Source organism: Nannobrachium achirus, assembly GCF_963921795.1.
Source record: "Nannobrachium achirus genome assembly, chromosome: 2".
In the NCBI taxonomy this organism is placed as follows: domain Eukaryota; kingdom Metazoa; phylum Chordata; class Actinopteri; order Myctophiformes; family Myctophidae; genus Nannobrachium; species Nannobrachium achirus.
Window position 1 is genome coordinate 47,250,230 of NC_137811.1, and position 15,080 is coordinate 47,265,309.

General features: G+C 41.2%; 1 protein-coding gene across 1 annotated transcript in view; it reads left to right on the forward strand.

Annotated features, from left to right (window-relative positions):
- Positions 1 to 15,080, forward strand: part of adcy2a (adenylate cyclase 2a) — a gene marked incomplete at its 3' end in the record, with an annotated part of 125,833 nt that overhangs the window by 103,370 nt on the left and 7,383 nt on the right. Inside the window, exons 16-20 of the mRNA XM_080744651.1 lie at positions 1,831 to 1,968; positions 6,077 to 6,196; positions 6,477 to 6,661; positions 8,754 to 8,838; positions 11,561 to 11,719. Coding sequence (XP_080600777.1) covers positions 1,831 to 1,968; positions 6,077 to 6,196; positions 6,477 to 6,661; positions 8,754 to 8,838; positions 11,561 to 11,719 — 687 coding nt within the window. The remainder of the gene's footprint in view (positions 1 to 1,830; positions 1,969 to 6,076; positions 6,197 to 6,476; positions 6,662 to 8,753; positions 8,839 to 11,560; positions 11,720 to 15,080) is intronic.

Here is a 15,080-nt window from a genome sequence, read left to right on the forward strand (position 1 = left end):
GCACGATTACAAGTACATTTTATTATTTTCCCCTAGTAGCTTGCCATAGCTTGCCATACCCAATTGACGCTTCTGCGTGCAGGAGTAAGATCTCCCTTTGGACTGCTATTATTGCATGTGATTTGAAACGTATTGAAGCGTATTGAAGCATGCAACATTAAGTTAATTAGATCCCACTTGCCATAATTGTATGCCACTCACACTTGACTGGCACCCTTGAGGCCATTAGAAGTTAATCAATAACAGGTATTGCATTTATTCCAGACTATTTGCTTTCTCTCAATGTTGCCGTGTTTTTTGTGTGTTGTTTTGACTGTGTGTGTTTATTGTTCATTTTGTCTCTGTCCTGCAGAAACCTTGTATCTCCAGGTTTCAAATGTGTATGTTTTATTGTTATTATAATGTTTTTAACAACACAATCCGTGGCAGCTATTTTGAATTAATCCAACACGGTTTACTGCCAGCGTTTTTTGTGTTTTTAGCGTGTTTTCCGACGACGATCGTACACGCGCGCGTGGGATTGTGTGCTCTGTGCTCCGTTGCCGAGCACACTGTGGCTGTGGTCTGTGTTAGCGAGGAGAAAAATATTAATCAGATTAATTAATAAAGACCAATAGACACTTAGACAGAGATCTCCGTCTATGGCACAAAAGTGCTTACTTTTGAAAAGATGGAGATCTCCGTCTATGCCTATGGCAAGAAATGAGTTAAAGCCTGGCTACTTCATCATAAAAGAGTGCCGCACAAAAGTAGTGAAAATAGCACATCTACAAGCACATCTGTGTGCTTTAAATGATAAATAGAAACAAACGGTTTTGGACATACAGGGTTTCCACCAGACAACAACAATTTGTATGTATTCATCCATGTCGATGAATGTGTTGCTTGAGTGTTCCAATTGTGTGTTATTGTTCATGCATCCCCATAGCCTGGCGTTGCTCATCCTAATTCCTCACTGCGTGTCGGATATTAGTCTGGACTCACAAGCAGAATTTTCATTTCCAAGAGGTGGTTTAAAGAAATGTCAAGGTGACATGCTCTTTATTGCTCACTTTGAACTTCAAAGGGGTTGTGAACTGCGGTAATTGATTGCGTTAGTGATCTCTCTTATCAATGAAATCATCAAAGACTACGACCTGTTTGATGTCTGTAATAGAGTGGAGGGGGGAATGTGTTTATATACACACAGACTCGCCTGATTGGCTGAATGGTTCTGAACCAGGCCACCACCCACCACGTGGCCCAAGCCTACAGCCCTGATTGGCTAACCCTTTCTGGTGGCTGGTGGAAATAGAATCTCAATCGATTGGTTCCAGACCACACTACACCACCACTACCGCCAGTGGGTGGTGTTGTGCGGTCTGGTTTATTAACCAGGCTAGCATCCCCACACATGACATTGACATGTACTGTATGTTTGGTTACAGTACTGTATACTGTATGTTAGGGTGACCATATTTCCAGCCGCTCAAACCGGGACGCGAACACTGTTGCCTAAAACCGCAACCCTCAAAGCAATGCGCACGTTACCGCGCACGCGCGTGCCCATTCTCTAACGTTCGTGCACGTGCACATACGCATCGCAGGGTTGTATACAGGCATTGAGTGATTGACAAACAGCCTCAGCGTTGAATTCAGACACACAATGTATTTGTTGATGTTTTCTGATTGGTTAGGTGAGCATGTTTACATGAAAAGAACATGATGAATGTCTATGCAACCACTGAAAACAGCTACTATTATTTTAATTCTGACGAAAACCACTTGAAAACGGCACAGTCCCAGCCAAACTGGGACGTCTGGTCACCCTGTATGTGTCTGTCTCCTTAGCAGTGCGGTAAAAGTGCCTCCACCTCATGGATGTGGCTACTGAGGTCGTCCGGCATCATCGCCAACAAGCCGTGGCCGCGCATCACTCTCACCATGACAACCACTGCTCTCATACTGGTCATGGCTGTCTTCAACATGGTACGTTTCTGAGTTTGCAGTACATCCCGCTGTTAAAACCAATGAAGCTTCCTGGTAAAGTTATTATAGTTAAAGGAGCTATAGTCAACTTTTTCTATAAAAATAATGTTTCGAAAATATTTTATTAAAAAATAAGCTTCATATATGTGTTTCTATTCAAAAATGACCACAAAAAGCGTAAAATAATGATAAAATAATCGTTTTGGCCATTGTCAGACCGACACTTTGTTTACATTCTAGTCTATAGACCAGGATGTAAACAAAGTGTCGGCCCTACAATGAAAAAGTTGACTATAGCTCCTTTAAACAAAACTAAGGAAATAAAAATAAAAAATAGACTAGAAACTGAAGCTTTACCAATAATAAAAGAAGACTATTCTGGAAATGTATTGTTTGCTTACAGAACCAACTAAAACAAACAGTCATATAAATTCCTATTTTCTAACTGTAATTTATTTCTTTTTTTTACATAGGCATAAGGCTTTTTCTGACCTTTTTGAATCACCCCTGACAAAGACCCCAGAAAAAACAAAAGAAACACAAATAACGGATGTGACCAAATAAGCTAATCGTTTTCAAACAATGTATTACTAAACTAAAATGGTAAACCTGCTTTAAAAAACTAATTCAAAGTACAACTGAGATTGAAAACAAAAAATCTAAATGAAATCAAAATAAAACTAATGCAAATGTCAAAACCGTCATCACCTTGCTAAGCTTCACTGCGGGGTGGAGTGCTTGACCACTGATTTCCACTGACGGCCCCTTTGCTCCTATAAGCGCTGATTAACACAGTGAGCGTAACAAGATGAGTAGCCCACTGCGCTTCTCATCATCAACCGGTGCTTGATTGGCTCCACTGTGTATGATTGGGTCCCATGCACAGCATGATTGGGTTACATGTTGAGAACCAGTCCCCAATCATTCTGTTGTCTAACGTAGCGGTAGTTTCTCAAATTCAACTCACAGTATATAGTGCAATTTTCCATAACGTATATTTTGTTTTGATAATGTGAAATTACACGGTAATTACAGAAATGAGGAAGGTGTGATTTGGCCCAAGAGTGGCCAAATGAGCATGTAGGTGAAACTGCGATGTATAGTTTTTTTTTTCCAGTGAGCACAGTATTATCAAGAGCAGACTTTATTTTATTAAAACATTTGTATTCACTGTAGCCAATAATTTTAACCCTCTCCACCCATTTGTGTTGCAACCGCTATTGTAATTCAAAAAGATTAAGCAGTCACACACTCGTAGTCTCGATGCATTTATTAGAAACCAACAATGTCATCATCAGGGTCAGAACATTGGTTGCTTATTCACTCTGCATCAATGCTAATCTGCCCATGATTCATTCAGTGTGGGTCTGCTTCAGTGTGGGGCTCCTCTCTTGCATGTGAGCACATGCAAGAGAGGAGCCCCCACCGGGAGGATGTAGTCTGTCCAACTCCTCCCGTTCAACATTCCTGACTAACAGGCAGTGGTGGAAAAAATACTCACATATTTTACTTAAAGTACTGCAATATAGAAATACTGTTACAAGTAAAGGTCCGGAATTCAAAATGTACTTGAGTAAAAGTATGAAAGTGTTGGCTTCAAAATGTACTTAAAGTACCAAAATAGCAGCTGTACTGTAGATCGGCTATTTTCAAATAGCCACGGTATAAAATAGGGCTAAAGTGGTTTATGTATGTTTTATGATATTATAATGTATATCTGCAAAGTAACTAGTAACAACGTTTTCAAATACATGTGGTGGAGTAAAAGTACAATATTTGGATCTGAGATGCAGTGTAGAAGTAAAAGTATTGTCAGTAGACACGCAGCCTAGGTTCCCGGAGACCCGGACCACTACCCAAGCCGTCCGAGCCTGTATGAACATTTTTCAACATGGAAACGATTGTGACAATTATGACAAAATAATTGCAATTAGATGATTATGTAATAAATGTGCCTAGTTACACGTTAGCGTCTTTCTTGAATGGGCAAATTCCTACCACTGTAACTTAGCAAGGATAAAGGCACAATGGTGAGAAATACATGAAAACCATGTTTTGACCCCACTTTTTAAATATTGTGTTAGGACATCTAGTAGAGATTCTGTGCAATAGAAAGAGAAGTGCCTGCAGCTTATCACTCACTCTGTATGTGTCAGTGGTCATGGTTAGTGGCTATGCACACAGCAAAGTCACTGGTTTGTCAGGGCCTGGTCACGTGTCATGCTTTGGGGATTAAAGACCATTTGGATTTTTTACATGTATGTCTGTTGCAGTGGCATTTAAACATGTAATATTAATGTTCATACTTTCAATTGTTTATTTCTTTATGCCTCTAACACACTGGATTTCCCAATGCAATCAGATGCAGACCTAATCTAAATTGTTTTCTGCTTGTTGTTATTTTCTTGTACCAAGCATTTGCAGAATGCCCATTGGCTATAATCTGCTACTGGAATGAATGAGCATCTGCATTTTGAGATAAAGGGACACACACAAAAAAAGCAATTTCCACTGTCGTTTTATAGTTCACCATTAACTTTCAGTTTGAGCTGAATAGGTTTGGACGTCTGTGGACAGAAAAGGGGGAAAATGAAAAAGGCTTGGCTCATAAGGGAATTGTAGCCACGGGTGTGAGGCCTGCAGGGAGCTATCTGATGAAGCAAAGTGTTAAGACCACGTTTTAAACCTTCACACAAATCCATTCCACAGATTATAATCTTGTTTCAGTTCCCGACACGAGTCAGTCGCTTAGGGCAGATGAACCAAATTAGCTTAGCTCATTGGGCCAGAATCGTCATCATCTCCTGCAGGTTTGCTTTAAAGGCCATTCATTGAATCCTCTGCACTGTTGGTCTCCCATCTGATTTACATGGCCGACTAGATAGGAATTTCAGATATGCTTCATTGAGAGATACAGCATTAAGTGAATGGATTAATGAATGAATGAATTACAATATTTGTACTATTGCTCTTATAATGAGAAATGTGTTGCTGTCGGGCAGAAACCTTCTATGTCCGATACCGTTACTTTTCAGGAATCGGACGGGAAAAAAATCACAAACGGTGTGAGTAAGCGGTGCCTACTCTGTTTAATGAGTGTGTGCTGGTTTTCAGGCAGTACTACTCTATTTGATGTGTAGTGTGGGCACTGGTAATCAATGGCAGTACTACTCTATTTGATGTGTGGACACTGGTAACCAGGCGTTACTTCTCTATTTGATGGCGGACTGACCGCTGGTATTCACTGTCTCCTGTTTCTGTTCAATTAGTGTAATTGTTAGTGTAATAAGTAGTTGCATCTTTGTCTTGCAATCAGCTGCAGCTGTTTATGCCGTGCTCATTCGGACAGCGGACGGACGAAGGACAAACTGACAAACACATCCGGTCAAATATAGAGTGACTGTCACAAAAACGTAATTCCTGATTGACAAACTCACATCCATCCATCCATCCATCCATCTGCAACCGCTTATCCAGAATTGGGTCGCGAGGGTAACAGTTCCAACTGGGATTTCCAGAGTTCCCTATCCTGAGCAACTTCCTCCACTCCTTCCGGGGGTATACCAAGGCGTTCCCAGGCCAGTGTGGAGATTTAATCCTTCCATCTGGTCTTTGGTCTGCCACGGGGTCTCCTCCCAGTGGGACGTGCATTGCGGACCTTCCTAGGAAGGCGCTCGGGAGGCATCTGTACTAGATGCCCGAACCACCTAAGCTGACTCCTCTCCAAGTGAAGGAGCAGCGGTTCTACTCCAAGTCTCTCTCGGGTGATTGAACTTCTCACCCTATCTCTCTTTTTTTTTTTACATTATTTATTGGGTTTTTGACAAGCATTCATTATACTGTATGAGTCAACAAAATATTCTTACAATTCTCACCCTATCTCTAAGGGAGATACCACCCTCCTGAGAAAACTCATTTCGGCCGCTACCCTAGACCTTATATTTTTGGTCATGACCCACACTTCATAACCATAGGTGAGAGTAGGAACGAAGATTGCAGTGTGATTTAACGCATCGCAATGCGACACGCTGTGAGCTTGTAGATCGGCTATGTTCACTTTTTTTAAATGTTTATAAAATCATTGTGGACGATTTGTTCTTTGTTTCAGTTCTTCGTGGAGGAGAATGTGATGCCTCCAGTTCCTGTTTACAATTCATCCAACGAGACGCTGTTCCTCCTAAACGGTCAAGCTATCACTCACATCGACAAAAACAATTTCTACCTTCCTGTGAGTCAAGTTGCTCTTTATGCTTTCTTTGTGGTCGTCTTTTCTCACTAGCATCTGCTACCGATTGATACGATGGGGATTCAAATATATTTTCGTGCAAATGCACAGCGTGTTTACATGCACTGTTTGCATAGAAGTCCCCTACTGTTACTCATCAGTCTTGCATTCAGGCAATTCGTATTAGTGAACAATTAGTGCCATCACTTGGATTGATATCTGTCTACATTTTCTTAAACAGGCATAACGCTCAGTGACTTTGTCTATCTTTCTTTCTTGGTAGTATTTCATTTACAGTTGCATCCTGGGCCTCATCTCTTGCTCTGTGTTTCTGCGGATCAACTACGAGCTGAAGATGATTATCATGCTGACAGCTGTGGTGGTTTACAACATCATTATACTACAGACACATTCCTCTCTGCTTGATGAATATAGCAGATTCCTGTACAAGAATGAAATTCTGGACAGGTACAGTATGTGAAGACAGGAAAGGGGGTGGAAGGATATCCTGGGATAGTCTCCAGACTGATTGCTATGTTCTGCATACCTTTTCGAGTGGTGCCTTAGTGTGTACGTCCCTATGTCCTATGAATGCACTGCAGTACCAGCATTTCAGAGCATTATGCCCAGAACTCCATGTATGGAGATGTCCCTATACATGCAGTACCAACAACACCGCTCACTTCGCACTGGTGTGATTATTTTTCTCACTTCACTTCATAGTCTGGATAGTCTCCTATCTCCGTGCACAAGCGAGTGAAAACGAACCGCGGCTTTTGATTGGTCTTTCGGGGAGGGGGGGGAGACCAGTGTTGTCCAACACTTGAGTCACTTCCTGACTTGCCTACGTAATAGAAATACGAGTCAAATATGACCTGGCCAGACTGAGTAGCAAGAGACGAACGTACTGTAGCAAATCAGTCTGGATTTGAGTGGAAGGATACCAGAGAGAGAGAGAGAGAGAGAGAGAGAGAGAGAGAGGGGGGGGGTGCTTTTGTTGCTGGATTCCAATTGTTTTGCATGTACATGAAGCCTGATTTATACTTCGTATGACTATACTGTACGTCAACATCACACAGACCCATACAGTACATAGGACAACAGTTCAGCTAGCCTCAACCCCTCTTGCAGTACTATTACAGTATCTCGTATGCATCTGTTGATAACGTGCTTGGCTAAGGCTTTCCAAAGCTGTACATTTGAACCATTCGAAATCTCTTCACTCTCCTGTCTTCTTTCTTCATCTTTGAGACATGGCTGGAGCCTCTGAGATCAGTGGCAGTATCGATAGTGGATATAGATGTATCAACATCTATTAACATCAGATGTATTGAAGCATGGGCAGAGCCGTTCAATATCTACTAGTTTGACACCTTTCAGCGATACAGCCACGACCCCCCCCCCCCCCCCCCCCCACACACACACCCCTTGCCTTGCCATGTACTCCTCTCAGCACTGAAATAAAGAAATAGCCTCTTCTCGCTCCAAAAGGTCAGTGTAATGTCAATATAATGTCAGTGAATGGAGATTAGGTCAGTGTAGTGTCACTGCATTTAATCAGACACAAACCACAATATAGGTCCATACTGTAGGTCATGTTGTCATGAATGCCATCGTCGTGATGATGATATGCCCTGCCACAGTCATACACTGACCTCAACAAGCTTCTCAATGCATTCTCTTACCTCAGCTTTCTCTCATGTCAAATCGAACGTTAAACACCTTTGGTCACCTGCTTCTAAAAGTTCAGGTGCTCTGATTAGAAGAAGCCCATAGGTATTTGCATAATAAGGATGAACTGTATAATAAGGGAAATAGGGAAATTGCCTGCTTTAATTGAGTTCAGGGAGAGGGAGCGGACCAAGTACAGAGTTGATTGACCCTGGTCAGCTAAGTATTACATTACTAAGTATAGAGGGTTTAAGTGGTTAAGTGGTTAACTTCTATTCTTGCTAGAAGGTTATTCACTAAGTTACATTCACAACGTGCACTTACACTAACGTTACACTGTCCTGCCATTGTCTGTGTGATTATCAGATTGAATAAAATATGAATGTATTCCTTTAGCAAGTAAACAGTAACAACAAGTGAAAAAAAAAAGGAAAAGAAAGTCTGACAGAGTACGACTTCATGGTTGATTGTTACTGTATCAGTGAGTGTCAAATCTTCCTAGCAAATAACACCTGACAGGGAAATGAGGCAACGACACAATCAGTTCAGTCATGCTGGTAATTTGGCCGTTAGAAAGAGAGCGTGCAAATAGCATCAGTGAACGAGGCCATGTCACGGCTAGGCAGCAACGCTAGGCTTTAATCGAGTGACAGCTCGGAATGCTATGGTCTGTTACCCAGTCATGTGACATGTGTCTTCAACCACCTGATTGCAATCTGGGATCTTAATTAAATTCTCTCGCTCTCCCTCATTGCCCTTCCTTGCGTTGTCTCATGGCTCTCTCGCTTCTTTACGCCTCGCTCACTTTCTTTTCACCTGTCTTCTTCTATTTGCTCCCCCCTCTCGTCACTCTCTCCCACTTCCCTCCCTCGTTTCTCAACCCTTCAAGGCCAGGAGTTCTCAAAGACCTGAAGACAATGGGCTCTATCTCTCTCTTCATCTTCTTCATCACCCTGCTTGTGCTAGCCAGACAGGTAGGTTCAGAACACAATAGCTTTGACTGATGCTATCGTCCGTCATCTCCATACAGCATCACGCTTTTCAAAGACTCTGCTTTCTCTGTTATTAGTGTTCTATTTGGGGAATGGTTCTATTCTATGATGTCAGCAGCTATCTCTCTCTATGCTTTTCCATTTATTTGCTCATCGACACAACTATAAATTACAGTCATGGAGGAGTTTAATATAGTCTGCTGCTCTAGTGCATGCCCGCCTGCTTGTCGAAGTATTGTTTAGATGTAGATCAAATAATACCCCCCCTGACACGGTTTCTATATATATAGCTTTTTATTACCTCTGAGTCTTGGAATTACCAGCTTCTACTGTATCTTTTGGAATTAAAGATTGGTATATGTAGCCCCTTAGAGACTGTCTGCCCATATCCCCTGCTGTTACACTCATAGAGAGAGGTGCACAGAGAGACTAGTTTGTCTAACTTACCACTATCCACGCAGGTCTGTGATTTATGAAGGCTGGGCCACAGTGTACTTTGCCGCACTGTACATTTATTAGCCAGCAGATGGAAATTGATGTTTGTGCAGTAATGGTCCTGTAGAATGGACTGTGTACTGTACAATATGTGTGCAACTGTGCATGCTATTAGGTTTAGTATTTATTCTACAGGAAAATTGAGACATTTATTAGAGAGACAATTTACTGTACTGTATATATTTTCATATTCACGTTATTATATTATTTTTGGATGAAAGATCTTATATGGTCACCACGGATGCCACTTGTTCACAGTATAGGAACATTTACACTCTTCTGAAATACAGTGTCCTAAATATGGTAGTGTAATCTCAAGTTAAGACAAAAGATTTAACAAAACTGTTAGAAGGTTTAAGCTCTATATTCTGATAGTAATCATTGATGTAGAATGTTTGTTCAGTAACATGAGTCCCTCTGTCTCTCCTGGGTAGGTGATAAAACTTTGGCCAATCAGGAGATGTTATCCATTTATCAGCTTAATTTTCTTGCAATTTACAATAACAATTTAGGCATTTAGCAGACGTTCTTAATCCAGAGCGATTTACAATAAGCAAGGTCAATACATTAATTCTGATCTTGAAGTTACTTTTCCAAGGAGTAGTCGCACCATGCTAAGCACTTTGCTAAGTACTCTAACACTCTCTCCAAATACACCAAGTCTGTCTCGGAAGACCTTACCCTAACTCAAATAACAGTAAATATTTGGTGGAATTCAATTGAGCAGTCAACATCAGGGGCCTGTTGCATTTCAATACAGAGCCACAGCTCCCTAGACCTGAATATTAAGCAGAGTAAGATTGAGTTTGAAGGGAAAATAAATGTGTTTGCAGAAGACGAATTACCAATGTCCAATGAGTAGGCGCCAGGTGCAACCACTGTGGAGTCAGAACTAACAGATGCCATTTGTTAATTTCCATCCAGATACATACCCACACTCACGAACATACAAAAAATACTCTCCCCATTTGCTTTCCCTCTCTCTCTCTCTCTCTCGCCCTCTCTCTCTCTGACTTGTCACAAGGAATTGATTTCACATATTAACTTGCATTGCTTATTTATTTGTACTCTTCTCCGAGTCATTGCGTTTCTTGATTTCACAATCCCATTTCTCGCATTTGATTGATGGATTCATTCACAGCGTGAAATCGGTTAATTGTGCAGTGTGCTCTCACTGAATTCACTGTGATTGATAATGGGAGAGTAACATACTGTACAGTAGTGATAATCAGATGACATTATGAACAACAAGCAAGGTTTAAATAGGAATAGATTTATCAACATGTCTGAAGATGAAATACCATATTCAGTGTTTTATTTGCAACAGCCACTGTGCATGGACCAGTTTAGTTCAATCTGGGAGTAATGCACTGTGATATGCGACTTGATACTAAAATATAGCACAACCACTTAAACCCAGTAAACTAAGTATAAGGCGGGAAAGTGTAGACCTCTGTTCAGCCCCAGTAAACTAAGTACAGAGGTCTACACTTCCCATCGACAAACGAATTATCTTTATTGAAAATAGCAGGTCTACAAGCTTGCATTTAGTTCTTCCTTCCTTCCTTCCTTTCTTCCTTCCTTCCTTCCTTCCTTCCTTCCTTCCTTCCTTTTCTTGCTTTCTTTCTTTCATGCACATTGTCAGTGGATGTGAATTTAAATCTCTTTATTCTGATGGTAATATAGAGTGTTTGTCAGACATCTCCCCGTCTAGTAAAGAAAAATACATTTTCCAATCACGAGAGAGAACCCAGTTATCAGCTTAGATTCTAGCCTGTTCCACTTCCAATTGTGTGTGTGTGTGTGTGTGTGTGTGTGTGTGTGTGTGTGTGTGTGTGTGTGTGTGCGTGTGCGTGTGCGTGTGCGTGTGTTTGCACGTGCATGCGTGTTTTCATCACTTTCAATTTCACTTGTGTATTCTGATTCCGCTCTCCTGATTGGACAAAATTGGTATCCTGAAAAGGTATTTTCTGTTTGCTAAAGAACTGGAGAGACTTGGAGAGACCCCTGTTATATAGAGCTATTTAACAATTATTTTAACAAAACGTATCACCTAAACACGCTACTGTACATTTCATCACCAATCTTTTAATCAGAAATTGTGCATTTCTCTTGTCTTGCTTTTTGTGTACCATCTGCTAGATCTGATGGAAGCAAGCAGTACGGCTGTACCTTCAGTCTCTTCACCTTCTGTGTCCTCTTGTAACAGAATGAATATTACTGTAGGTTAGACTTCCTGTGGAAGAACAAGTTCAAGAAGGAGTGCGAGGAGATCGAGACCATGGAGAACCTCAACAGGGTTCTGCTGGAGAACGTCCTGCCGGCGCACGTCGCTGAACACTTCCTGGCTCGCAACTGGAAGAATGAGGTGATGACTGTGGTCCTTTGGCTGTACATACCTCAGGGCCACATCTGTCCAGTGATGTATATCGGACCAGTTACCCATATATGGAGTAGGGCATTCACCAAATATTCGAATATTAGAATATTCGAATATCAAAGTCACTATTCGACGTTGTTCACCGAAGTCGAATATTCGCTTATTATTATTATTATTTTTTTTTTTTATTGTTTTCTCTTTAAAAAAATTATAGTTTATAAAGCTTGGCGAGATAGGAAGTCAGAAGAATGAGTTGTCAATGCCCCTGGTGGATACATTTGTTAATGCTCTATACCAGGGGTTCTCAAACCACCCTGACAAGCACTTGGAATTGTAGGTATTACATTTAATGTGACTCGGTTCCGCAGATAAATATTGTGAAAATAGCAGATCTACATGCTCACAACGCCTCGCAACGCGAGGCGTTGTGAGCATGTAGATCGTCTATTTTCACAATGTTCGCCTCTTGCTTACTTAATATTTGACAGTTTGGCCAGTCCTGTCGAATATTCGACTATTCGAATACTTTGAGTTTGCGGTCGAATAATTCGAATACTAAAAATCACTATTCGTGAATGTCCTAATATGGAGACCACTGGTACCCACTACCCATGTATGGAGATCTATGTACCGTATATGGTACATCCCTTTTATGCCCATACATGGATATCCCTGTCTGAATCAGACACACAGATATGGGCTGTCTTCCTCCATATATGGGCATTCCCATATGAAGTCCTGTTAGATATGGGCTTAATATTGATGACATCAGGGATCTCCATATGTGGGCATAAAAGGGAGTCTGTTAAAGCTATACTATGTAACTTTTTTAATAAAACAAATCTTATATTTGTCCTAATTATTAAATCGCTAAAGTTTTAGAACACCCACTCTGTTAATTTCAGCTCCCAAAGCCTTTTCTTTATATGTGTTCTACTGAGCCCTGGTGGCCGTGACCGGGGCTGTTTTTCCCGGCAAAATTACGTCATACGCATCATTCTGTACACGTGTCTCCCTACCGGCCAATCACAGCCCAGATCATACACTGCCGAGCTCTTCAGGAAGTACACTGCAGTGTTTACACTGGTCTGGGAGTTTAGCATGTAGCTCCCCAACCGCTGCTCGTAGAGGGACACGAAAGACCTCTATGGAAGCGTATCGGCGAGGCGAGGCGGACGCGGTGCTGAAGGCCCGGTCCGCGGCGAAAAACGGCCGAAAAAAGGCCGAAAAAAGCAGACGCGACCGCGGTTTGCTATACTGCTACTGACCACTAGTTGAGCAACTTACACAGTATAGCTTTAAAGTGGTTCTCATGACATCACAACATACAATCCCTTTTATGCCCATACATGGAGATCCCTATCTGAACCAGCCACACAGATATGGGCCATGTCTTGGCCATCTGGCCAGTGATGTATATCGATGACATCAGGGATCTTCATATATGGGCATACAAGGGAAACTGGGGAATACCCATACAGTATATGGACTTTTACATAGGTGATATCACCTGTGATGTCACAGTGATGTGTCAGGGGAACCACAGTGTCAGGCGTGACCTTCAGAGATACACAGATACGTGGACAAGATGTGCCAGTTTTCGTAGTAACCATGCAACCGTCCGTATCTCTGTCATGTCTGACACTGTGGTTAGCCACTCTGACATCATGCTCTGACGTCACTGTGATGTCAGGGGAACCACTCTAACAGAATGGGTTTGCCTCTCTGACATCACACTCACTGTGATGTCAGGGGAACCACACTAACAGAATCGCTTTTATGCCTATACATGGAGATCCCTGATGTCATCAATATTAAGACCATATCTAACAGGACTTCATAGGGGAATGCCCATATATGGAGGCCACATCGGCCACATACCACACTAACAGAATCCATATATGGCCAAGACAGCCCATTTCTGTGTGGCTGGTTCTACAGACGGGGATCTCCATGTATGGGCATAAAAGGGATTGTAAGATCTCAGATGCCATAGACGTCATAGGACTTTCACATAACGAATAACTGAGTAAGCATGTTTGGGCTCTCACAGCATATCTCCATATACAGTACATGAATCTCCATATATGGGTAACTGGTCCGATATACATCACTGGCCAGATGGCCAAGACATGGCGCAACCTCGTCCTTTAGGGTGAGGTCGCATGTTGCCCTGAGGCGTCATACTAGTAATATTTATTGCCATGGGAAGACATCAAATGTATCTTTTGTGTCTCTCGAGCTAAATAAATAAAATATAATCATCCATGTATAGTATGATTATAGTCTCATGAAAGTCCCATTTTTATGCATAATTGCTGCCCTTATGTTGAACCTACTTCATGCTGTCATTCCACTATCAAATGTTGTTGACGTCCTGCTGTGTTAATGTACTGTACTAATGTCTTAACAGCAGGACGTTTGGAGGAAAACATACTTCTTTCATTATGACCAGGAGTTGTGCAGCATTATATTAAGTACTTATAGCCTATACTGAATATTGAGAACATCGCTGGAATGGTGTACAGTACACTACACTACATTATAGAAAGAATGACTTAAGATGTTCTATAAAGAATCAATACATCTACAGCATGCAATTCGTGTTCTTGATTTAAGCTTCATGAGACTATCCGTCACAAATTCCCACCTTTATTATCTACACATAGTGACAATAACAAACATGATTTGGGTTTTATCTAAAAACCACAAAAACAAAAAGAGACATATACGACGTGGCTCCAAAATGGATCTGGATCTTCATATGTGGCCATCCTGTGGTGTTAGTCGTCTATGTATGTCATATCTGTGACATATTATGTGTCATATCATGACTCAAAACTTGGGCATGGTTTCACTTTCAGCCCAATCAGAGCAAATAATTCAAAAAAGTATAATTACGGGAATACATTTGTGGAGGTACTTCTGTGACCTACTGGCAGTGTGCACAAGTAGGGCTGTCATGATTATGACATTTTACATGACGATTAATTTTCTCTCAAATAATTGCGATTAACGATTTAATTGTGTTTTTGTCGTTGACAATTACATTTCTGTTTGGCTTTTAGGCGTTGAAGTTGCATATGGCAGATATGACACATAACCTAAATATACAAAGAAATTACTGACATATTTGACAACTTTATACTTAAAAAAATAACATTGATAGTGGAAATAGCCGATCTACAAGCTCACAACGCGTCGCGATGCGACGCGTTGTGAGCTTGTAGATCTGCTATTTCCACAATTTTTTTACTTAAAAAAAAATTAACATTTTTCAACATGGAAACGATTATGACGATTATGTCAAATAATTGCGATTAGACGATTATGTAATAATTGTGACAGG